A 25000-nucleotide genomic window follows, 5' to 3' on the forward strand; every position below is an offset into this window, starting at 1 on the left:
AGTAGAGAGTTGGAAGGTGGGGGTCTTTTACGGAGCACATGTACTGTGTCAAGTTTCATTCCTTTCTGAATTGTCTTGAAGCCTCGGGAAATTAATGATTAACCTCCCAGCCACGACTCCATGTAACCCAGAGGGTTCTTCACCGATGAAGGAATTAGCAAAAAAAAGTTTCCCTTTTATTGTTTCTGAACACTCGGTTGTTCATTGTGCGGAATATCATGAGCCCAGTGGGAGAAATCTGTTTGATTGGGTCCAATGGAAAGTCAGGGGTTGGTAAACTGACAGATTCCTTTTTCTGTTTCCAGGACGAGTTGGATCTCACTGACAAGAACCGAGATGCTATGTTTGCACTGCCCATGGAGAAGAAATGGCAAATTTACTGCAGTAAGAAGAAGGTATGTAGCGGCAATGTGTTTAGGTTGTGATTAATGCAGTCAGTGGAAAGAGTGTGAGTGTTTTAAAGCATTGTGCTTCATCTTTGTATGGAGCAGGTTCTGCAAAATTCCAGCAGTTTTCAAAAAAAAGGGTGTGTTGGCTCAGTCTTTGAGTCAGTTTTAAGGTAGAGGTACATAGATTTCTGATGACCAATGGGCAGTTATCAGAATGGGATGAGTGAAAGGTATTGATGTGTTCAATCAGCCGTGATGGTATTGGAGTTGGTTAGCTCAGTTGGCTGGGTGGCTGTTTAGCAGTGTAGAGTGAGGTTGCAAGGCACAGGTTCAGTTCCCATCACCTTGACCTTGCGCATTCTCTGAGGTGTGGTGAGCCTCGGGTTAAAATTGTCACTTTTTAATGAGAGCGTGGGACTATGACTTGATAGTAGTGATAGGTGGGAAAGGCTGAATGGCCCACTTCTTGTGGCCTAAAATGCTGATGAGAAGATCTTTGAGCTCCTATTCCTTTGATCACCCATGCAATAATTTGGACTGTAGGGATTCCTAATTCACTGGTTGCTGGATGGATAATGCAAAAAATTTGAGCTCAAATCCCTTGTGACAATTTAGAATTCAGTCCTAAAAGAAACCAGAGTCTGTAAAAGTGACCGTGAAGCTGGTGGAGTGCGTTTAAAAAAAAACAGTCGATTCACTGATGTATTTTAGGGAAGAAAATGTACCTGTGCAGCCTATCTGTGACTGGATTTCTACGTCGATGTGAAGGGCTGTGAACTGCATCCTGAATAGGCCTAAAAAAGCCACCCATAATGCAACAGAAATGGATTGCGCCAGTTTGAGAAAGTCTTCCGAAACTCTCTGTGGAGGAGCAGTTGATGGTAGCCTCTCCAGCTGAGTACACATTCCAAGAACGAATTATCAATAGGCTGATTCATAGAAGAGCATAGAAGAGACCTTTCAGCCCATTGGGTGTGCACTGACCTATCCACACTCATTCCACTTTCCAGCCTTTGGTCCATAGGCTCATACACATAGCATTGTGAGTATTGTTTCCACATGTTCTGTTTTCTCCAATGCATGAGGTACCTCCAGGTAAGGTCTGGCTGTGGATCGGCTTTGCATTGTTCTGTTGTATTTATTTGCCTGGGTCATGATGTAGTGTTGAAGCATCAAACTCAAGTTCCGAATCGTGCGCGGGGTTGGGGGGATGTTAAGTGGGGTGTTGTTTTTGATTGTAGGATAGAGGACACAATGGGTGGGAAAAGATCTCGAACTGCTTAGCTGTCTCTTGGGAACTGTTCATTATCATTTGAGACAGGTCACCCGCAGAATCGTACAGCACAGCGGGGCCATTCAGCCCATCTTGATGGCGCTAGACATTTTGAAATACTTATCCAGTTTGTCCCACTCCCCTGTTCCTTTGATGGAACCCCCTTGAAGTACTTATTCACTTCTGTTTTGAAAGTCGATATTTAATCAGCTGCTCTTTGATGCAGTGCATTGCAGATTGTTGGAACTCATTGCCGAAATAAAATTCTCTTAATTTCATTTGATTCCTTTTCCTTTCAAGAAATGCAGTAATTTTGCACCTCCTGCCACAAACCACAAGCAGAAAGAGTTTCCCATTATCTCCTCATTTAGAATCTTTAACCTCCTCTTAATCCTCCCTTGTCTCCTTTCTTTATAAAAAGGTTGCCCGAACTCAACAGACTGATACTGCAGTCAAGATAATAAAATGTGAGGCTGGATGAACACAGCAGGCCCAGCAGCATCTCAGGAGCACAAAAGCTGACGTTTCGGGCCTAGACCCTTCATCAGAGAGGGGGATGGGTTGAGGGTTCTGGAATAAATAGGGAGAGAGGGGGAGGCGGACCGAAGATGGAGAGAAAAGAAGATAGGTGGAGAGGAGAGTATAGGTGGGGAGGTAGGGAGGGGATAGGTCAGTCCAGGGAGAACGGACAGGTCAAGGAGGTGGGATGAGGTTAGTAGGTAGGAGATGGAGGTGTGGATGGGGTGGGAGGAAGGGCTGGGTGAGAGGAAGAACAGGTTAGGGAGGCAGAGACAGGTTGGACTGGTTTTGGGATGCAGTGAGTGGAGGGGAAGAGCTGGGCTGGTTGTGTGGTGCAGTGGGGGGAGGGGACGAACTGGGCTGGTTTTGGGATGCGTGTGATAATGGGAACTGCAGATGCTGGAGAATCCAAGATAATAAAATGTGAGGCTGGATGAACACAGCAGGCCCAGCAGCATCTCAGGAGCATAAAAGCTGATGTTTCGGGCCTAGACCCTTCATCAGAGAGGGGTGAGGGTTCTGGAATAAATAGGGAGAGAGGGGGAGGCGGACCGAAGATGGAGAGAAAAGAAGATAGGTGGAGAGGAGAGTATAGGTGGGGAGGTAGGGAGGGGATAGGTCAGTCCAGGGAGAACGGACATGTCAAGGAGGTGGGATGAGGTTGGTAGGTAGGAGATGGAGGTGCGGCTTGGGGTGGGAGGAAGGGATGGGTGAGAGGAAGAACAGGTTAGGGAGGCAGAGACAAGTTGGACTGGTTTTGGGATGCAGTGGGTGGAGGGGAAGAACTGGCCTGGTTGTGTGGTGCGGTGGGGGGAGGGGACGAACTGTCTGGTTTTGGGATGCGGTGGGGGAAGGGGAGATTTTGAAGCTGGTGAAGTCCACATTGATATCATTGGGCTGCAGGGTTCCCAAGCGGAATATGAGTTGCTGTTCCTGCAACCTTCGGGTGGCATCATTGTGGCACTGCAGGAGGCCCATGATGGACATGTCATCTAAAGAATGGGAGGGGAGTGGAAATGGTTTGCGACTGGGAGTTGCAGTTGTTTATTGCGAACCGAGCGGAGGTGTTCCGCAAAGCGGTCCCCAAGCCTCCGCTTGGTTTCCCCAATGTAGAGGAAGCCACACCGGGTACAGTGGATGCAGTATACCACATTGGCAGATGTGCAGGTGAATCTCTGCTTAATATGGAAAGTCATCTTGGGGTCTGGGATAGGGGTGAGGGAACAGGTGTGGGGGAAAGTGTAGCATTTCCTGTGGTTGCAGGGGAAGGTGCCGGGTGTGGTGGGGTTGGAGGGCAGTGTGGAGCGAACAAGGGACTCACGGAGAGAGTGGTCTCTCTGGAAAGCAGACAGGGGTGGGGATGGAAAAATGTCTTGGGTGGTGGGGTCGGATTGTAGATGGCGGAAGTGTTGGAGGATGATGCGTTGTATCCTGAGGTTGGTGGGGTGGTGTGTGAGAATGAGGGGGATCCTCTTAGGGCGGTTGTGGTGGGGGCCCCACAGTGGTAGAGAACACCCTTGACCGCGTCTCCCGCATTTCCCGCAACACATCCCTCACACCCCGCCCCCGCCACAACCACCCAAAGAGGATCCCCCTCGTTCTCACACACCACCCTACCAACCTCCAGATACAACGAATCATCCTCCGACACTTCCGCCATCTACAATCCAACCCCACCACCCAAGACATTTTTCCATCTCCACCCTTGTCTGCTTTCCGGAGAGACCACTCTCTCCGTGACTCCCTTGTTCGCTCCACACTGCCCTCCAACCCCACCACACCCGGCACCTTCACCTGCACATCTGCCAATGTGGTAGACTGCATCCACTGTACACGGTGTGGCTTCCTCTACATTGGGGAAACCAAGCGGAGGCTTGGGGACCGCTTTGCAGAACACCTCCGCTCGGTTCGCAATAAACAACTGCACCTCCCAGTCACAAACCATTTCCACTCCCCCTCCCATTCTTTAGATGACATGTCCATCATGGGCCTCCTGCAGTGCCACAATGATGCCACCCGAAGGTTGCAGGAACAGCAACTCATATTCCGCTTGGGAACCCTGCAGCCCAATGGTATCAATGTGGACATCACCAGCTTCAAAATCTCCCCTTTCCCCACCGCATCCCAAAACCAGCCCAGTTCGTCCCCTCCCCCCACCACCACACAACCAGCCCAGCTCTTCCCCTCCACCCACTGCATCCCAAAACCATTCCAACCTGTCTCTGCCTCCCTAACCTGTTCTTCCTCTCACCCATCCCTTCGTCCCACCCCAAGCCGCACTTCCATCTCCTACCTACTAACCTCATCCCACCTCCTTGACCTGTCCGTCTTCCCTGGACTGACCTATCCCCTCCCTACCTCCCCACCTATACTCTCCTCTCCACCTATCTTCTCCTCTATCCATCTTCGGTCCGCCTCCCCCTCTCTCCCTATTTATTCCAGAACCCGCACCCCATCCCCCTCTCTGATGAAGGGTCTAGGCCCGAAACGTCAGCTTTTGTGCTCCTGAGATGCTGCTTGGCCTGCTGTGTTCGTCCAGCCTCACATTTTATTATCTTGGATTCTCCAGCATCTGCAGTTCCCATTGTCACTGATACTGCAGTCACACTGAGGTCTTAAATACATTCACTGAGATCCCTTTGCTTTTGCATCCAATCCCTCTGGGACAAAAACATAAAATTCTTTATATCTTTCATGGCTTAAATCACTTACGGTAACAACTTTAAATTACAAACATATCTAGATATTAAGCTACTTGAGCTCCTCTATTCAATTTAGCCTCTTCCCAATCAAATTATATTCTTCCTTCCAAAATGTAGCACTTCACATTTGTCTAAATGTAACTGTGTCCGCTCCAATATGCACATCCAGTCAGTTTGTCTGTGGATGTAGCAATTACAAGCCAATTAGTCTAACATCAATAGTCAATAGGAAACTTGCAGAAACATTAAGATAGAAGAAAATTAATTGGCTCTGGGAAAATATGGATTTTAAATCAAAGCCAGACTTGCTAAAGGCATGATAAATTTGACTAACTGGATTTTCTTTGATGAAGTATAGGAAAGGATAATGGTGAGACTGTTACTGTTGCATATTTGGATTTTGATAACATTTCTATCTTCTCAGCAAATAGAAGTACTAGAAGAGACAGTAAACATGTGCAGTTTTTCCAAGAGATGGGAAAATGGCGCTGGTGTCAGGTTGTTTTTCAGGTTGGAAGAGAGCCTGAAGTGTTGTAACTTTTCCAGTTGGTACTGAGATCCAATGATATGAATTCTTTTATTTCCTTCAATGAATTATGTAAGATTAGTCAAGCATAAATGTCCTTCACGCGATCCACCCTGATGACAAGGGGAATAGCGGATCTATCATGCAATGATTTTCCTCGTGATAATCACGTCCTTGCTGGTAATTTTTTGTTGTTGACAGATGTAATATAGGGAGGAAAGTGAATTTATTCTCAGTCACTCTGAGCACGCAGCATAAAGCATAACATAATGGAAAATACTTTTCAGCCTCATCAATAATCCCATTGGAGTTGACATTAATGAGGTAATTAGCTTGGATTGAACAAATAACATGGTTCCTTTCAGAAGTCTATGCCATAATCTATATCTTATTGAAAATGTTTCACAGTGCAAGCATTTTCTGGCCACAAATCTGATTCATGGTATAATTAACCTTACTCATGTATCTGTGTCAGCATCTGCTGCTTATGGGTTACAGTGTCAGGGGGTAGATTGTAATCCAGGCTTTAGGGGTCTCATCTACCAGCTGGAGAGCTTGTGGGGGCCCTGTACCCAACCACTGGAGGAGCTTAGACATATGAGGTGCCAGTGGGGTGCTTAAGTGGCAACCAGGAGGACCTTCTCTGGGATCAACCACTTGAAGGGCAGGGGATCCTACCTCCCTGAGGACTCCTTACCCATCAGACTGTGAGCACTTCCTCACCCGGGTAGCACTACCTCATCTCTCTCTCAGGGGCCCAGTATCCGAGGTGAACAGGACAGGGATGCCGGGGATGGGGGTGATTGGTGGTGCAGGGAGGGTTTGGGAGTGGGAGGTTGTGTTTCTGGGGTGGGGCCAGGGTCATGCGAAACAACCAATGGTTGGTGGTCACATGGCTAGCCTTGCTGCTGCCAGCCTCCCGATCAGGAACTGAGTATTCCCCAGTGGTACCTTGCAGTGTTGGGCAATTTGATGGTGTTTGCTTTGTGTGCGCCCTTCACAGTAATTGCACTGTTTGCCATTGGTATTAATTCCCCACCTGAGAGTCTCCACTGACATCAGGGCACGTAGACTGGCTGCCATCTTGGAATAAATCAGGCCAAAATGGGAAGGCAATGGGGTCCTCCCACCAGACACATTTTCGCCCAGTCTATTGCCTCCAATCTCACTTCCAATCCAACCCTGGAGAGAACATTAAATTCCAGCCAATAATTCCCCTTGAGTCATTTCATTGGTCACATTACAGTTGCAGGATTTGACCACAAGGTAACCCCATTGATTGAATTGCTTTAGTGTCTTCCCTCGCCCTGTGGCCATCTTGTCTGGAGGGGAGGTGTAAGCTGACCATGGCTAAAGGTGTGAATGATTTACTTGTAAACAGTGTAAAATCTCATGGTCTGCATGAGCATTTTGGAAATGACAAAAGTGATTGAGGTAAATTGTTCACTGTGAAATACTTTGAACAGCATGTGCCCTCAGGCCCTTCCCTTTCACTGGGTCTTTTTGTTCCCCATCCATACATATATTCTTCTTTGGCTCAAGCTCCATTTGTTTGATTACTCCTGTGCAAGAATGTCGATTTTCTGTGTGAAGGGTGCTGCGTAAATTCAAGTCCAAGAAAACCCAATGAGAATAAAAAGATGTTCGACATCTGAAAATAAAAAAAAACATTTTTTGGACTGTGGAGGTAGCTGTTATGAGGGGGCATAGTTTTAAAGTGAGTGGAGGTAGATATAGGGGAGATGTCAGAGGTAGGTTCTTTACTCAGAGAGTGGCAGGGGCATGAAATGCATGGCCGGAGAGCATAGTGGAGTCAGCCTCATTAGGGGCATTTAAGCGGTTATTAGATAGGCATATGGATGATAGTATAAGGTAAGGGGAGGTTAGATAGACCTTAGGTTTAGGATAAAAGTTTGGCACAACATTGTGGGCGAAGGCCCTGTACTGTGTTGTACTGTTCTGTGTTCTATGTTCTACGTTCTATGTTGTATGTTCTACATTCTATGTTCTACGTTCTACATTCTACATTCCATATTCTACATTCTATGTTCTACGTTCTATGTTCTACGTTCTATGTTCTACATTCTATGTTCTACGTTCTATGTTCTATGTTCTACATTCTATGTTCTATGTTCTACATTCTATGTTCTACATTCTATGTTCTATGTTCTACGTTCTATGTTCTGTTGTTGTCTCTTTAACTTTAATCGAACATCGCTCGAGAGAAACCAAATGGAGTCTTGATCTAATGTCATTTGAAGCCTGGAAGCTTGAGTATTCTGACATTTCCACTTATCATACTGGTGCTATTCAGGCAAAATGTTTACAGTCTGGTCCCCTTACTTGGGAAGGGATGTACTGGCGCTGGAGTAGGTGCAGAGAAGATTCACGAGGTTGATTCCAGAGTTGAGAGAGTTGGCTTATGAGGAGAGGTTATGAGTTGACTAGGATTATATTCATTGGCACTTCGAAGAACGAGCGGGGAATCTTGTAGAAGCATATGAAATTATGAAGGGAATAGATCAGATAGAAGGAGGGAGGATGTTTCCACTGGTGGGTGAAGCTAAAATTCAAGGGCATGAGGGGGTAGCAACTTTAGGACTGTGTTGAGGAGGAGCTTCTTCACCCAAAGGGTTGTAAATCTGTGGAATTCCCTGCCCAGTGAAACAGTTGAGGCAAACTCATTCAATGTTTTTAAGGTAAAGTTAGGTTTTTGAACAGTGAAGGGATTAAGGGTGATGGTGGGTGGGTGAGTCCATAAAAAGATCAGCGACGATCTTATTGAACGGCAGAGCAGGATCAAGGGGCCAGTTGGCCAACTCCTGCTCCCATCGCTTATGTTCTCACTTCTACTTTTCATGCTGGTGCTCTTCTGTGATTGGGCACTCTGATCCATCAAACTGTACCTTTCCTGATCTGCTGACTGCCTTTTGTGAAGAGCTTTCTGTTCTCTCTCTGGCGACTGGCATTCCTTGCCCTTTTGGGCCGCGCCCTGAAAAAAAAATAGGAAAAGCGTCTAACGCAAAAACAACATGGAGCTCATAAAATATTGCCAGCCACTCGCTAAGACACAAAACAGGAACACTTCCACATAACAGGCCTCCCACAACATCTGCAACCATTTCAGAATCTTGGCACTGCAGAGTGAGATTGAGAGAGGTGTTTTCTTAATAAGAATAGTTTAAATACTGAAGCCAACCAATGTCTCCAATGTAACGATATAAAGTAGGCAGGAGATATATTTTAATAAGCTTCCATTAATATTTATTTCAATGTCTTGGCCTGGGATCTGTTGGGGCTTTCTCCTGCGGGGAGGGGGAGTATGTGTTTTGTTTAATGAACACAAAAGTGCAGCCGACTGGGCTTGAGTTGGCACAAGATCCTACACTTTGAGCTGCCTGTCAGACTTTCAGGATTAGGCCATGTGCAGTCAAACAGTCCCTTTGTCAACCTATCCTTTCTCCGAAATGTGTTACATCGATTATACTGAGCGGCCGAAACATTGGGTGGAATTAGACAAGAGTAGTTGAGACAAGGAGCAAAGTGGTGAAGCCTGGAGTTTGACTTAAGGGCAGAACAAGCTCCCTGGCCTATGTGTTGCCTGAGCAGCGGGGACACTGTTCAGCAGTGGTGTAAAACTGCCTCATTTCCTCCCATTTCAGTCAGAGTCAATGGCAATTAAAATCTACAGAGTCGTACCACGATCTGATGCTGCCTGTTTCTCAGAAACTGTGGCAGTCCGACTCATCCTGAACGTGATTTAAGAAGTAAAGTTTGCTTTTAATTGGTGCGTTGCTCCTTGGTTTCTCTTGGAATACTGACTAGAAAATTAGTGGCAGTGAATGAGTCTGTTCGGCCCCTCATGCCTGAACCCACTAAGTGAGCATTTCGAATCTCACATTTCAGTTCTTAGTGAGGTAGTAGGGACTGCCAATGCTGGAGAATCTGAGACAACAAGGTGTAGAGCTGGATGAACAGAGCGGGCCAGGCAGCATCAAAAGAACAGGAAAGCTGACGTTCTGGGTCTAGAAGTGTCTACACCCAAAACGTCAGCTTTCCAGCTCCTCTGATGCTCTTTGGCCCGCTTTGTTCATCCAGCTCTACACCTTGTTGTCTCAGTTCTGAGCACCTGGCCCGAAGGATTACCACATTTCAAGTGTTTTTCTTTTATAAATGTCTGTTCTGTTCTTTTAGCCAGTGGGTTCCAGGCCCTGTCTGGGTGAAATAAAAAACAAAATCCTTTCATTATTCCCCAATCTTCTTTCTAATTCGCCTAAGCTCCTTGGATAGCAGCTTCCAAACCCACAACCACTTCTGACTGGAAGGGCAAGGGGGCAGCAGATACATGGGAACACCACCCCCTGCACGTTCTCATCCAATCCACTCACCGTCCTGACTTGGAAATATATCGCCGTTCCCTCACTGGCACTGGGTCAAAATCCTGGAATTCCCTCTGTAAGGGCACTGTAAGTCACACCAAAAGCAGGTGGACTGAAGCGGGCCCATGAAGGCAGCTCACCACCACCTTCCCAAGGGCAACTAATGAATGCTGACCCAGTCAGTGATGCCCACCACCCATGAGCGATCGAAAAAAATAATAGAGGGAACTGTGTTTCCTCAGAAACCTGAGGACACTCTAGTCGGACGTTTAGAAATGCTGACCATTGATTTATGGTGGCACTCGCTCGTTTTGAGGTCACAGGAAGAGCTGATGCAGTGTCAATGTCATTAGACTTATAATCCAGAAGTAATGCACTCGTTTACCCCTCAGCTAACATTCTGGGGAGAGGATCGAATACTATCGTGGTAGGTGAAGCCGTTTGAATTTAGAGGAAAATTTGGAATGAAAAGTTAGACTAAGCTTAGAGAAGCATAGAATCCCAGCAGTGCAGAAAGAGGCCATTTGACCCATCAAATCTGCACCAACTCTCTGAAGAGCTACCCTTCCCAGACCCAGCTCCCCAACCTTATAATCCTGCATTTCCCACAGCCAACCCACCCCAGCTTGCACATCCCTGGACACTATAGCACGGCCAATCCACCTGACCTGCACATCTTTGGACCGTGGCAGGAAAGTGAAACACCCGGCGGAAACCCACACAGACACGCAGAGAATGTACAAACTCCGCACAGACAATGTGGCCCGAGGCTGGGACCAACCTGGGTCCCTGGCAGCAGTGGCTTACTACTGAACCGCAGTGCCAACCTACGATCAGTATCGACTGTCATAAAAACTGACCTGGTTCATTAACGCCCTGTAGGGAAGGAAATACGCTGTCCTGACCTGACCTGGCCTATATGGGACTCCAGACCCACCACAATATGGTTGACTGAGAACTGTCTTCAGTGCTGTAGAAATGAACAATAAACTCTGGCCTAGCCATTGACTCCAAAATCCCATGAACCAATAATACGTCAGTGATTTGAACATCCAGGCAGAGACTCCAGTTCAGGGCTGAGGGAGTACCGCGCTGTCAACAGTGTCATCTTTCAGGTGATTCACTCAATTTTGAAATCCCAAAACCCTTACAGCTAGAGAAATTTTTGAAGTGTCATAATTATAATGTCATGAATATGGCAGCCAATTAGTGCATAGTCAAACGGGGATTAAAACTAATCTGTTCCAGCGATGTTGACCCAGGTATATTTATTGGCAAACACACAACAGGGATTCAGAATGCCCCTGCTTTCCTTTAGGTAGAACTGAGGATCTGATGTTGGACTGCAAGATCGTTGGGGGGAAGGGAGCTGCGGTGAGGGGATGTCTCACTTTGACATTTCATGCAAAAATATATTTCCAACAGTGCAGCACACCAGACTGTTAGCCTGGACCGAAAGGCATTCAGATGAGTACGTGAATAGGAAAGGTTTGAAGCGATATGGGCCAGGAGCAGGCAGGTGGGACTAGCTCAGTTGGGATTGTGTTCGGCATGGACTGGTTGGAGCGAAGGGTCTGTTTCTGTGCTGTATGACTCTATGAGAACTCAACCTACAACTTGCAGACCAAGAACAGAGAGGATTAGACATTGAGCAGTTCAAGGTGTTCCCAGACAGCATTGTTTTAAGACCTTAGATTGAAGTTTTCCTCACAGTGTCTTACTGACATTTGCTGTTCTTGTGTGTGTTCCTGAGCTGTGTAGTGGGATTTTGTCATTCCAATAATCTTACAGTTTATGGCACGGTTCATTCACTATGATGACCAGGGTCTCTTTTATTAGTCAAATTGTTGAAAAGCGTTGCAGATTGCCACTACACAGCGCAGCGAATGAATTTAATGGAAAGCACTTGCAAATCATTTGAAAGCTTTGAGGTTTGTCTGAATTAGTGGATATTCACAATGGAAGACAGAGCCTGAATGTTCTAGACCCGCAGTGCTCCATGATGGAGCTTTGAGCTTAGTTTGTTGTGTGGATCAAGGGACGAGACAGTTCGCTCCGTGCAATAAAGTTACACAGCGCCCCTCAGGAAATTTCTTGCAACCCAACCCGTTAGAGTCATGGAAGTCTACAACATGGAAACAGGCCCTTCAGCCAACTTGTCCATGCCACCCAGTTTTTACAATTAAACTAGTTCCACTTGCCTAATTTTGGCCCATATCCCTCCTTAACTATCCCATCCATGCACCTGCCCAAATGTTTCTTAAGTCAGAAACTTGTGCTCACCTCCACTACTACCTCTGGCAGCCCATTCCAGACACTCACCACCCCACCATGTGAAAATATCACCCTTTTGTATCTTTCCCCTCTCACCTTAAACCAATGCCCTCGAGTTTTAGACTCCCCTACCCTGGGGAAAAGCTGTTGGCTGTCTACCTTACCTACACCTTTCATGGTTTTATAGATCTCTATAGGGTCAGCCCTCAGTCTCCTACGCTGCAGGAAGAGAGCTCCAGCTATCCGATCTCTCCTATCAACTCAAACCTTCCAATCCAGATAGCACTCTACTGAATCTTTTCTGCACTCTTTTTGGATTAATAATATCCTTTCTACAGTAGGGTGACTGGAACTGCATGCAGTACTCCATATGTGGTCCCACCAATGTCTTGTACAGTTGCAACAAGATGTCCTAACTCCTATACTCAATGTTCTGATCGGTGAAAGCAAGCATGCTGAAAGCCTTCTTTACCCTTCTATCCACCTGTGACACCCCTTTCAAGGAATGTACCCTGCGACCCGCTTTGTTCCATAATACTCCCCAGGGCTCTACTATTGACTTAGTATGTCCTGCCCTGGTTTGACCCTCCAAAAATTAACACGTCACATTTATTTAAACATTACTGTAGAGAACTGAGACATCATGCATCCAAACCTCTCCACACAGGTTAGGCTCGGCAGTGAACTTGGCTGTTCAGCCAGGGAAAGCATCACGTGACTTTCCACTTGGAGTTGAGGGTGTGGGTTTTGACTGAATGATGAAAGCAATGGGAACTCTGCCTTTTAATTTACAAAACCAACGCTAACAGGACCAGTTGTGGCCACCAAGCCCACCCCATCTCACCACTTAATGTTGCCCTGCCTGATGCCAATCCACTTGGGAATATACCAGGGACTGAGTTAACACAGTGTGGAGCTGAAGGAACTCAGCAGGCCAGGCAGCATCAGAGGAGCAGGAAATCTGACATTTTGGGTCGGGACCCTTCCTCAGAGGGCCCGTTGTGCTCCTCCAGCTCCAAACTGTGTTATCTCGGACTCTAGCATCGGCAGTTCTTACAATCTGTACCAGGGACTGAGCTGTGCTCGTTCCCAGTTCCATGCTCTGTGGGTACCTTTTCAAACTGGCTCTGGATATTTAACATTGGCATTGAATGGCGTGTCAACCCCACTCATATTTTAGTCACAATTAAGGGAACTAAATAATTCTGGCAGATTCCTCCAGGCAATGGAAACTTGACCACACTGACCACAGTTTATATTAATTGTACTTGGCCTGCTACAGGCAATTCCTTTTCTAGCCAAGGATCAGTCCAGCTATCCAGTGATGATACATTGTGTATCAGTACTGATTGCCTAAGTTAACAGACTGTTCCATTGCGAGTGTCCTATTCTCTGAGCAAAGCAGTGCGTCAAAATGATTTCTTCCTTTGTCTGCTTGACCTTTAGTTTTGCAAAACCCAAGTCATTGAAATAATTTGCTGGTGCACGCGAAATCTGGTCCCTTCATTATTTAGTTGATCTCAGTCAACTTGCCTCTGAGTCTACACTCTCCAAGGCGTATAAAACCATCTCCAACCTGGGTAGCAAAGGTACTCCACACCAAAAATAATTTTATCAACCTTCTCTGAACCCCTTCCAAATGCCACAGACCCATAGACATGAGGGAGGATCAGGATCAGGGTTAGAATTCCACCCAAAGCTTCCTGAAAGGTCGATGTGAGTTTTTACAACAATGGAGAGCAGTTCTCGTTTTTGCTGGGTTGAAAGTGGAGGACAGGGAATGGGCCAGGCTCCGAATCACACGTCTGTGGCTCACAGATGAAGCTGCTCAAATTGAACAACAGCTGCCCCCAACCATGCCTGATTTTTATCAACCAGGATTAGAAAACGTGACGTGCGCAGATTACACCTGGGATGAGCAGGCCTTCACTTTGCAGTTGTACTTTGATGGGGAGGGTGTCCTTTAGAAGCACAAACATAAACTTTCTGTTGTGATCCTGGGACACTTTTGGTGAAAGTCCTTTTGGAGAGGTGACATGCCCATTAGTGTTGTTCAAAGTAAACCTGATTGTGTTTGTGAAGGAGAGTAAAATTATTGGGACTGTTAAAAAAGAGCTTTCAAAAGCAATTGTTGAAACCAACAGCTAAAAACAACTTTTGAAACCAACTTCCAAAGTGACTGTGAATCTCTCAGGGCATTTAAAACTCTTGCCCTTTAAATATTTGAAATAATAATTGCCAAGTATTCAAGCGTTGTTTGAGATTTCACTCTGTCTGTTGACATAAGCCTGAGTGTTACTATAGGTAGAATAGTGCTACAGAACTTATTTCAAGACCATCTATGATTACAAAGGGATACCTGCCATTTCACAGTTTAACTGGCAGCCCCAAGTAGTGAGAGACTCTTTGAAGTGGGGCTATAAATTCGAATGCTTTTTGTAATAATGAATTAATGAATTGAATAAAGTGTTTGTTTTTATAAGAGATTGAACACATGAATTAAGTGTTTGTCTTTATAATGGATTAAACACTTGAAATATAAAGGTCGGGCATAGCTTTCTATGATTGAGTGTTTTGTTTTAAATCTGCAATGGAGATCTAGAACTTTATTTTGTTTCATTTCGTAATGGTTCCTGAGGTCTCCCATTAGTGGATACTACATGATTTGGCATGGGGAGAGTAAGGGAAAAGGATGATGAGTTGGGATTTGGTACTGAGCTTATATCGTGGCATTACAGGAGATAGGTAGAGATATGTAAGTGGGCATGGAGGATATAAGGGCCTGTGAGAAGTGGGAGGTGGGGTGTAGGTTGGTGCGGCATGTATTGGAGGCCTGGGTGATAGGTGGGGAGTACATTTTGACACAGAGGGTATGATGAATCATGGAGGTTGGATGGGGCGTATGGGTTGACATGGTTTGAGCCTGGGGAGGATGGTTCAGTTTGGAGAGCGGAGGGATGTGTTCTTGGCATGTTTTCTTCTGTTTTTAGCATTTAACAAAAACAGGCTTCCACTCAGCCTTCCTCCAACGCTGTACTCGGGATCACCTAGCAGACTCTGAGAAAACCATAGATACCAGCCCTTGCGCCATCAGAACAAGGGCCTCCAAAGCTGGACTTGCTGAGCCAGGAAATATCCCAACTCTGCAAAATCAGGGCCACTAAGTATCAGTTTTACCATGGCACTTTCATCCTTAATTACCGTCCAAGCTTGTGTTATATCAGTCATTTCCCACCTTTCACTTTCCAGAAACTCATGCAGAAATCTGCTGCCCACGTCCGCTCACGCCAAGTTCCAATTTCACATCTCTCCCATTCTTACTGAACTTTCACTGCTCTCCCATTCTTAGCGTACTTTCACCCCTCTCCCGTTCTCACTGAACTTTCACCCCTCTCCCGTTTTCGCTGAACTTTCACTCTTCTCCTGTTCTCACTGAACTTTCACCCCTCTCCTGTTCTCGCTGAACTTTCACTCCTCTCCCGTTCTCACTGAACTTTCACAGCTCTCCCATTTTCACTGAACTTTCACCCCCTCCCATTCTCACAGAACTTTCACCCCCCTCCCATTCTCACTGAACTTTCACACTCTCTGGTTCTCAGTGAATAACACAGGTTCTTCAGCAACTTCTTGATTTTAAAAACAATACCTTTTATTTTCTTTTCAGCTCCCTCAATGGCCTTGCACTTCCCTATACCTGGAAACATCTCCAGGCTTCCAGGTTCTCTATGCTTTCCCAAACCAGTCTTGCCCCAGTGTATTTTTAGCATTCCACCATGTACCTTCAGCTGCCTAGGGGCCCCATCTCTGGTATTTTACCCTTGCAGATTGTGAGTTGGGAAGGTGGGTGCCAGAGGTTTGAATGAACTGAAGTTTACTGCAAGGTGGGAGGCTGGTCATAGATTGATTGGAATAGCTGAGTTTGGAGGCAGAAAGACAAGGGGATGTGTTTCAGTAGTGGGCAAACTGAAGTGGTGTTGCAATTTGACATGTTTTGGAGTGGGCCATAGAGCTGAAGCCTGTGTGTATGCACTGGCAGAATGTTACTTTATGAGATGGAAAGAAGAAAGCACTAACTGGAATTTCTACTGCATTTTCCATGATCGTAGAATCTCCCACAGCTCTTCACAATCAATGAATTACTTATGAACTACAGTCACTTCAGTTAAGTAGGGAAACATTCTTAATTCATAGTGGGTTTGCAGTCAGACTTTGTAGACTGAAATGAAGAACTTCCTTCTCTTCGGCTGCCACAATCCCATATTACGACACATTGCTTGACGCTAACTTTCCAAAGAACTTGTCTTTATAATGTAGTACACACCTCAACAAGGTCTTATCATGAATTAACTTCAGAAAACAATGTCAGAAATGAGTTTACACACAGCTGGAGTCCAGGAGTAGCAAGGAAATGAGTGAAGGACCGTCTTGTGTCTCCAACATTATGTAAAACTCATTGAGAAAATATCTCCTGGACCGTGCTACAGAACCAGACTGGGCAATAAAGGCTCTGCACTGAAGGTGTTGAGTTCATTGGTCTTGCTGCAACCTGTCTGAGTGTCGCTGAGTTATGGATGGAAAAGCATCAGCCCAGCTTCCTACTTTGGAGTGCCATCCATTGATACTTTCTGGAAATGCTATGTGTGGATGGCACCATCCGAAGACAGTGGTGACTCCAACAGATTAGCTAGAGTAGGTCCAGGACTTGCAAACCAGTGTGAGAAGGAAAAGTCAAGGTATTAACTTGATAAACCTCTTCAAATATAATGTACTGATTAATGGTTAGACACTGGAATGTAACGGATATGTATATTTTCTGAGGGTTGATCCCATGATTTGTTTTGAATTGCTACAACATGGGAAGCTCTTCATAGAATCCCAACAGTGTGGAAGCAGGCAGTTCAGCCCATTGAATCCACATGGACCCTCCAAAGAGAATCCCACCCAGACCCACTCTATCCTCTTAACCCTGCATTTCCCAGGATGACCCACCAAGCCTGCACATCTTTGGACTGTGGGAGGAAACCAGACCACCCAGGTGAAGCGTGTGCACATACACACACACACACACACACACACACACACACACACACACACACACACACACACACACACACACACACACACACACACACACACACACACACACACACACACACACAGTCATTCACCCAAGGCTGGAATTGAACCTGCCTCTATGATATGCTACTGTGCCGTCCTACATTGTCCAGATTCCCATATCCTGTGCTGTGCTATACTGTATCATACTGTCTTGTGCTCTACAATGTTGCACTCTACAGTACTGTAGCATATTGTAGTATACCACTGTGCTGTGTTGTACCAGGGTCATTCTTTTGTTGATACTGTTCTTGAACCAAGCCAGTGTTCGGGGAGAATATTAATAAACTTCGGGAATCATATGGGAGGTTAAGTTCAACATGGAAAAGTGTGAGGCAGTAAATTTTGATTTATGGAGCGAAAAGAGGTAATATGTGCCAAGTGGCTCATTTTTAAAGGGGTTTTTAAGTGCACGGACCTCTGAGTGTTTGTGGACCAATTATTGAAACTTGAGGGACAGGTGAGGAAAGCAGTGAGTGGAGCATTAGGAATCCTCGGCTCTTCAGTTAGAGGCATAGAGTCTGAACTCAATGAGGTAGGCTAAGAATATAAGGGAGAAGAAGTTATTGTCAGGCTTGCAACGTTAACTCTGTTTCTCTCTCTCCAGACGCTGCCAGACCTTTCTGCAGCTACTCTCAGTTTTTAATTGAGTTAATAAGATGCTGGCTTGACCAAAACTGTGATATCGCGTCCAATGCTAGAAGGTTGTGTGAAGGCTCTGGACGGGGCTTCAGAATGGATTTCTGAGAATGTTTCTCTTTTGAGTTAGGGATTACCATCTCGTGGATCGATCGGAGAAGCTGGAGTTGTTCTCATTAAAGCGGAGAAGAGATTTTACAGAGGCGTCAGAATCATGAAGTGTTTTTGATAGGAGACAAATTTAATGTGACTGTCAAAAAACAGAGACAACCTGAAGGAAAGTGCTTTTTATAGAGTGAGTGCAAAGATTTGGAATGCACTGTCTGAGAGGCTGGTTGATGCACATTCATGAGAGAATTGGATAAATATCTGAACAAATGCGTGGGGATGGGTTAGTGTGGCTGATTGAACTGCTCTTCAAAAGGGCTAGCACAGATGTAATGGGCCGAATCATATCCTTGTATTCAGAGGAGGATTCAATTATGACGTTTAATATTGGATTAGTATCTGAAAAGGAAAAACAAACTGTGAGCTTTGGGGAAAAGAGGTAGTGGCAATGGTGATTTGCTCTTCTAGAGAGCGAGTATGGACATAATGGGCCAAATGGCTTTCTTTTGGCCTGAAACCATTTCTGATGTAATGCTCCACGATGCCACACTGTTGAGGATACCATGCTGGACCATACCACTCTGAATAATGCTCTGCTATGTATTGCCACATCTTGACATTGGGTTGAGTGGGTTGGAAATATTTTATGATCTAAATTTTAATAGAATATCACTCCTTTCTTTTCAGGAGCAAGATGACCCCAACAAGCAGGCCACAAGCTGGCCTGATTACTACATTGATCGCATCAACTCCATGGCTGCAGTAAGTGAAATGGTTTCTACGTGTGCCAGACTATCATCGCTCTGCTAGTCCATGAATGCATTTGCAGAATTCCTCCGTGGTATTTTGCTACCTGACTCTCCATTCACGCGACTGTCTTTTCTGCTCCCAAGGACTAGCCAATGCTGATTGGTAGAACAAGAATCAATCCCCTACTCCAGCCTTTCCACAATCTCACAAAGTTCTTCCAATGCTCCTATCTCCTGTCAGAACCCAATTAAAATGGTGGCGTCAATGTTGGCTCCCTCAAGAGACAACTTAGACTGTTCCACTGGTTCAGAAAGGCCGATGATGATCCTTTTCAGTTCTCTACAGAATTGTAGTTCTTGAAACAGTGTGACACAGGCGAATTCACTGACACCAGCTTGTTACATTGAATGTTGAAATGTACCCCATTTCTACTTGACTGGAGCTGACTTACGTGTGGGTGTGTCTGTGTCTCTGAGTATGTATCTGTGCATGTGTGTGTGTGTGTGTGTGTGTGTGTGTGTGTGTGTGTGTGTCTGTCTGTCTGTCTGTGTTTGTGTGTGTGTGTGTGTTTATCTCTTTGTATGTGTCTCTCCAAGTGTGTGTGTGTGTGTGTGTGTGTGTGTTTGTCTCTGTGAGCGCGTGTGTCCCTGTGTGTGTGTGTGTGTCCATCCGTGAGTGAGTGAATGTGTGTGTGTGTGTGTGTGTGTGTGTGAGAGAGAGAGAGAGTGTGTGTGTGTGTGTTTTCTCAGCTGGCTCCTTCCGATTTGACAAGTAATATAAATTTCTTTAAGAACAGGAGTGTGCCATTCAGCCCCTCTAGGCCCTTTCACCTTTAAATGAGCTCATGTCTGATTTCCCAGAATCACACAAGTGTTACCGCACAGAAGGAGGCCAGTGGGCCCATCTTTCCTGTCCCTGTATCCATCAGTATCTTTGGGATCATAACCTTAACGCCGTCACTTACTCAAAATCTATCAACCTCACTCTTACCCAGTCTCAACAGCTTGTTTGGGGCCTTACCGATTTCAGTAATGACGAAATATTTTCTGAAACCGCACCCACCCCCGGATCAATCGGCTCGCAGTCTAAATTTGAGGTTATGCCCTAATGCTTTAGGGTGTTCCCACAGTGGGGAATGCGTTTTGTCTACCACGCTCAACTAAATAACAAGCTGCAAAACCGCGACAAGAGCAGAAAGCATCCTAGCGAGTGTCAAAATGTGTGTTTCACAAATGATATCCTTTGCCCAGCACAGGCCGAGCAAAGGGTTTCCCAAACGGTGCCCTCAAACTGCGAAGGTCACAGCTGTGGCTGAGCAGCACATGCCCTGGTAAATCATGTTTTTTAATAAAGTATTACTGCTTCATGTGCCGTCAGGAAAGGAATCACATGCAGTTGTTGTTGATCCTTCCTGTTGTTACCATTCAGGTGCCATCCTGATTTCCACCCGTTACTCCCTTCAACTCATGTTTCCCCACCAAGATGGAATGTTGACTGCTCTCTTCTTGCAACCCACTGCCTTGAGCACACATGGCGTGCTCAATGAAGCCACTGTGTCTGGGTAGCCAGTTAACATTCCACTGCTCAGTACTGCCTCCTGCCTTGCATTTATTTTATCCTCTGCAAGCCCGCTGCTTTGAGAAACTATGGCCCTCGACCTAACATATGGAACAATCTTGTGCCCACTCCCAGTTATAACGCTACTTCGTCCAGTGCTCCCAGCACAGTGAAAACAGCCCAATAAACCGCTCCGGTCTGATCATGGAGCAAAACTGAGCACCGACTCCCTTCGAGATTTGCCACCGAGGCCCAAGGCATCTTTCTCCCTGTGGACAGTACTCAAAGAGCTGGTCACAGCTGCAACCCCCAATCCCTGTGTGCCACAAGACCAGAGAGGAGAGAGGGACAGAGAGCTTAGGGACAGAATTTCAGAGCTTTATGGGATCTCCAATGACAGAACGATTAATGTCAGGGGTTCCAAAGAGGCCCGTTTTGGAGGAGTTTTCCATTTATTCGTTCATGGGCTGTAGTATCGTTGGCTAGAGCAGCGTTCATTGCCCATCCCTAATAGCCCAGGGGGCTGTGAAGTGTCAACTACATCGCTGTGGGTCTGGAGTCACGTGCAGTCCAGACCAGGTGAGGATGCATTTTTCCTTCCCTAAAGAGAAGCTGCCCCACAAACAAAGGTGACTGTAGCTTCCACACCATTAGGCTCTTGGTTCCAGATATTTATTGAATTCAAATTTCATTATCTGCCATGGTGGGATTTGAACGCAGATCACTGGAAATATTACCGGAGTCCCCAGGCTAATAGACCAATGGAAATCCCACTTGGCCATCACCTTCCCCAAGGTGTGAGGAGTTCAAGGGCTGGATAAGGTAAAAGAGCCAGGGGAAGACCCAGCAATCACATTTTCTTTCCTGACCCGGCACTGCGCTGGAATTAGCCCATCGACTTGATATCCCGAGGAATGAGTGGTTCACAGCCACGACATGCAGTTAAAGCTGGTGAGCGGCTTTCTGAAGCTGAAGGCCCTGAGGGTGGAGGGAGCCTGCTGTTTTAGGTAACACGGGTCGCATGTCTCAGCATTTTACAATACTTTACCGAAATAATAATGGCCACCGCTGCCAGACCGCTGGAGCGGCGGGTCAGCCCTCTGTCTAAGTGGCAGCGTCAGGCACTGCCGGGTGGCACGGTGGCTCAGTGGTCAGTACCGCTGCCTTCACAGCGTCAGGGACCCGGGTTTGATCGTATCCTCCGACGACTGCCTGTGTGGGAGTTTGCACGATCTCCCCATGTCTGAGTGGGTCTCCTCCCACAGTCCAAAGATTTGCAGGCTAGGTGTATTAGCCATGGGAAATGCAGGGTTACAGAGGAGGGTCTGGGTGGGGTGCTCTTTGGAGGATTGGTGTTAATTTGATTAACATTTGATGCTCGTTCTTCAAGGACCGCAACATCCCCCCCGCCCCGCAGTGGTCGAGAACGCCCTTGACCGTGTCTCCTGCATTTCCTGCAACTCATTCCTCACACCCGATCCCCGCAATAACCAGCAAAAGAGGATCCCCCTTGTCCTCACATACCACCCCACCAACCTCCAGATACCACGCATCATCCTGCGATACTTTCGCCATCTACAATCCAACTCCTCCACCAAAGACATTTTTCCATCCCCACCCTTGACTGCTTTCCGGAGAGACCACTCTGTCCATTGTCTGTCCTTGTCTGCTCCACACTCCCCTCCAACCCCACCACACCCGGCACCTTCCCCTGCAACCGCAGGAAGTGCTACATTTGCCCCCACAGCTCCTCCCTCACCCCCATCCCAGGCCCCAAGAAGACTTTCCACATCAAGCAGACATTCACCTGCTCATCTACCAATGTGGTATACTGCATCTGCTGTACCCATTGTGGCTACCTCTACATTGGGGAAACCAAGCGGAGGCTTGGGGACCGCTTTGCAGAACACCTACGCTCGCTTTGCAATAAACAACTGCACCTCCCAGTCGCAAACCATTTCAAATCCCCCTCCCATTCTTTAGATGACATGTCCATCCTGGTCCTCCTGCAGTGCCACCATGATGCCACCCGAAGGTTGCAGGAACAGCAACTCATATTCCGCTTGGGAACCCTGCAGCCCAATGGTATCAATGTGGACTTCACAAGCTTCAAAATCTCCCCTCCCCCGACTGCATCGCAAAACCAGCCCAGCTCGTCCCCTCCCCCCACTGCATCACACAACCAGCCCAGCCTGTCCCTGCCTCCCTAACCTGTTCTTCGTCTCACCTATCCCCTCCTCTAACCTCAAGCCGCACCTCCATTCCCTACCTACTAACCTCATCCCGCCCCCTTGACCTGTCTGTCCTCCCCGGACTGACCTATCCCCTCCCTACCTCCCCACCTATACTCACCTCTCCAGGCTCCAACCCTGCCTCTGTAACTTGTCTGTCTCCTCTCCACCCGTGACTGCGTGGGTTTCCTCCGGGTGCTCCGGTTTCCTCCCACAGTCCAAAGATGTACAAGCGAGGTGGATCGGCCATGCTAAATTGCCCGTAGCATTCAGGGGTGTGTGGGTTATAGGGGGATGGGGTTGGGTCTGGGTGGGATGCTCCAAGGGGCGGTGTGGACTTATTGGGCTGAAGTGCCTGTTTCCACGCTGTAGGGAATCTAATCTAATCTAGTCTATCTTGTCCTCTGTCCATCTTCGATCCACCTCCCCCTCTCTCCCTAATTATTTCAGAATCCTCTCCCCCTCCTCCATTTCTGATGAATGGCCTAGGCCCGAAAAGGCCAGCTTTTGTGCTCCTAAGACGATGCTCGGCCTGCTGTGTTCATCCAGCTCCACACTTTGTTATCTGGGTTTAAAATGGTACCTTGTGCTATTCACTTTTTGTGAGACCTTTTGATAAATCAATCAATCAGTCAATCTCTCAATTTCTGGACAGTTTTGGCATCTCTCCCATGTCCAGGCTGATCCAAGTTAGCTTCCTGTTCCCCGAACACAACCAATTTGGAATCAAATCTCTCTGTATGCTCCCCAGCTCCCGCTTTTATCCCCAGCCGACCTTTACACCCACTGTACCTTCCTTTTGGCCCTCCAACTGTGACCACCTTTATTGCACTCCACCTTTATTGGCAAGGATTTCAGGTGCTCTGGTCATAATCTTCCAGCATTCCTTTCCTTGCACCTTCTGGCTTTCTTGTTGTTGCTTTGGAAATCCCATGAAAATGCAGCGACTCTTTCCTTGCCTGAGTTCAGATCCTTTGTAAACACCCATCCATAAGGGGCCTTTCGTCTATCCACTGCAGGACATTGGTCCATATTGTTAGAGTACTGTTGACCTGGTGTCAGTGGCAGCGTTGTACTGCAAAGGGGACAGGCTTTTCATCGAATTATTTGTGGGCCTGGTTTTGGAGGGAGGCATTTGTGTATTGCCCACGACAGACGAGTCAATGATCTGCTCCCTTTCACAGATGCAGACGGTTTTTGCCTTCGATGAGGAGGAAATGGAGATGAGAAACACAGTCGTCGAAGGACTTAAGACAGCTCTTCGGACACAACCAATGAGGTACCAGATTGCTGGGAGATGGATCTGTCGGTGTTCCAGGCAGTTTTCTCTGCGTCCTGGCTCTGTCAATGTATTTGTGCCTCTCTGTTCCCCTGGGGGTCTCCCTGTTCTGCTTCCAATCCTCACGGTGGCTCACTGGTTAGCACTGCTGCCTCACGGTGCCAGATGCCCAGGTTCGATTCCACCCTCGGGCAACTGTCTGTGCGGAGTTTGCATGTTCTCCCTGTGTCTGCGTGGGTTTCCTCCAGGTGCTCTGGTTTCCTCCCACAGTCCAAAGATGTGCAGGCTGGGTGGATTGGCTGTGCTGAAATACTCCACAGTGTTCAGGGATGTGTGGCTGTGGTGGGTTATGGTGGATGGGTCTAGGCGGGATCCTCTGAGAGTTGGCCTGGACTTGTTGGGCCGAAGGGCCTGTTTCCATACTGTAGGGATGCTATGATCTATGATACTGCTGCATGAGGAAGTAACATTGCCGTGGAATACTAGGAAAAAATTAACTCACTTGTTTTTAGACTAGAATAGTCTTTATTGTCACATGTGCTCGAACAAGTGCAGCGAAAAGTTTGTAATGTCGGCGTTATCTTAAGTATTGGGCATTTAGGTATTTGAAGTGTTCATTCCCGAATAGAAAGAGTTTAAAAAATAAGGCAGCATAGGAATACAAAGTTTTAAGAAGCACTCAACTTACTCAAAGTTCAGAAAAAAAAAGTATCTTTAAAAAGTTATCAAATTATAGTCCTTTCCACTGAGGCCTTCCCTGCCAGGCTTCGGAACAAAGTTGCTGGAAAAGCTCAGCAGGTCTGGCAGCATCCGGTGACCCGAAACATTAACTCTGTTTTTTCCTTCACAGATGCTGCCAGGCTTGCTAAGCTTTTCCAGCAACTTTGCTTTTGTTCCTGATTTACAGCATCCGCAATCCTTCTGGTTTTTATTCAGAAAACAAGGCCTCACTGCCTCCACATGCTAGCCTCCAGCCTGGGCTTGCCTCCAGGACTTGTCTCCCAGGCCATTCCTGGGCTTGAACTGCCTCCCACTCCAGGCTCTGGCCTCTGACTCACATCTGGGACGTGTCTCCCAGACTGGCCCGCCATCCTTTGCATATTGTGAAATCCTGCGAGTTTAGAAACCGAGCAGCCAAACTGAGCCCATCAGGGTCCACGTTAGCAATAAATGATCCATGATCCAACTCTTGGGTGAACAATAGCTCCAGTCCAGGCCAGCACAGAGCAAACTCCTTATCTCTCCTTCAACATAGCGCT

General features: G+C 46.8%; 1 protein-coding gene across 6 annotated transcripts in view; it reads left to right on the forward strand.

Moving 5' to 3' along the window:
- Positions 1 to 25000, forward strand: part of daam2 (dishevelled associated activator of morphogenesis 2) — a 323197-nt gene that overhangs the window by 157214 nt on the left and 140983 nt on the right. For all 6 annotated transcript variants that reach the window (XM_059645172.1, XM_059645173.1, XM_059645171.1 and 3 more), the window contains exons 3-5: positions 306 to 395; positions 18612 to 18686; positions 23647 to 23741. In XM_059645172.1, coding sequence (XP_059501155.1) covers positions 306 to 395; positions 18612 to 18686; positions 23647 to 23741 — 260 coding nt within the window. The remainder of the gene's footprint in view (positions 1 to 305; positions 396 to 18611; positions 18687 to 23646; positions 23742 to 25000) is intronic.

This window comes from Stegostoma tigrinum, chromosome 4 (assembly GCF_030684315.1).
Source record: "Stegostoma tigrinum isolate sSteTig4 chromosome 4, sSteTig4.hap1, whole genome shotgun sequence".
Lineage (NCBI taxonomy): Eukaryota > Metazoa > Chordata > Chondrichthyes > Orectolobiformes > Stegostomatidae > Stegostoma > Stegostoma tigrinum.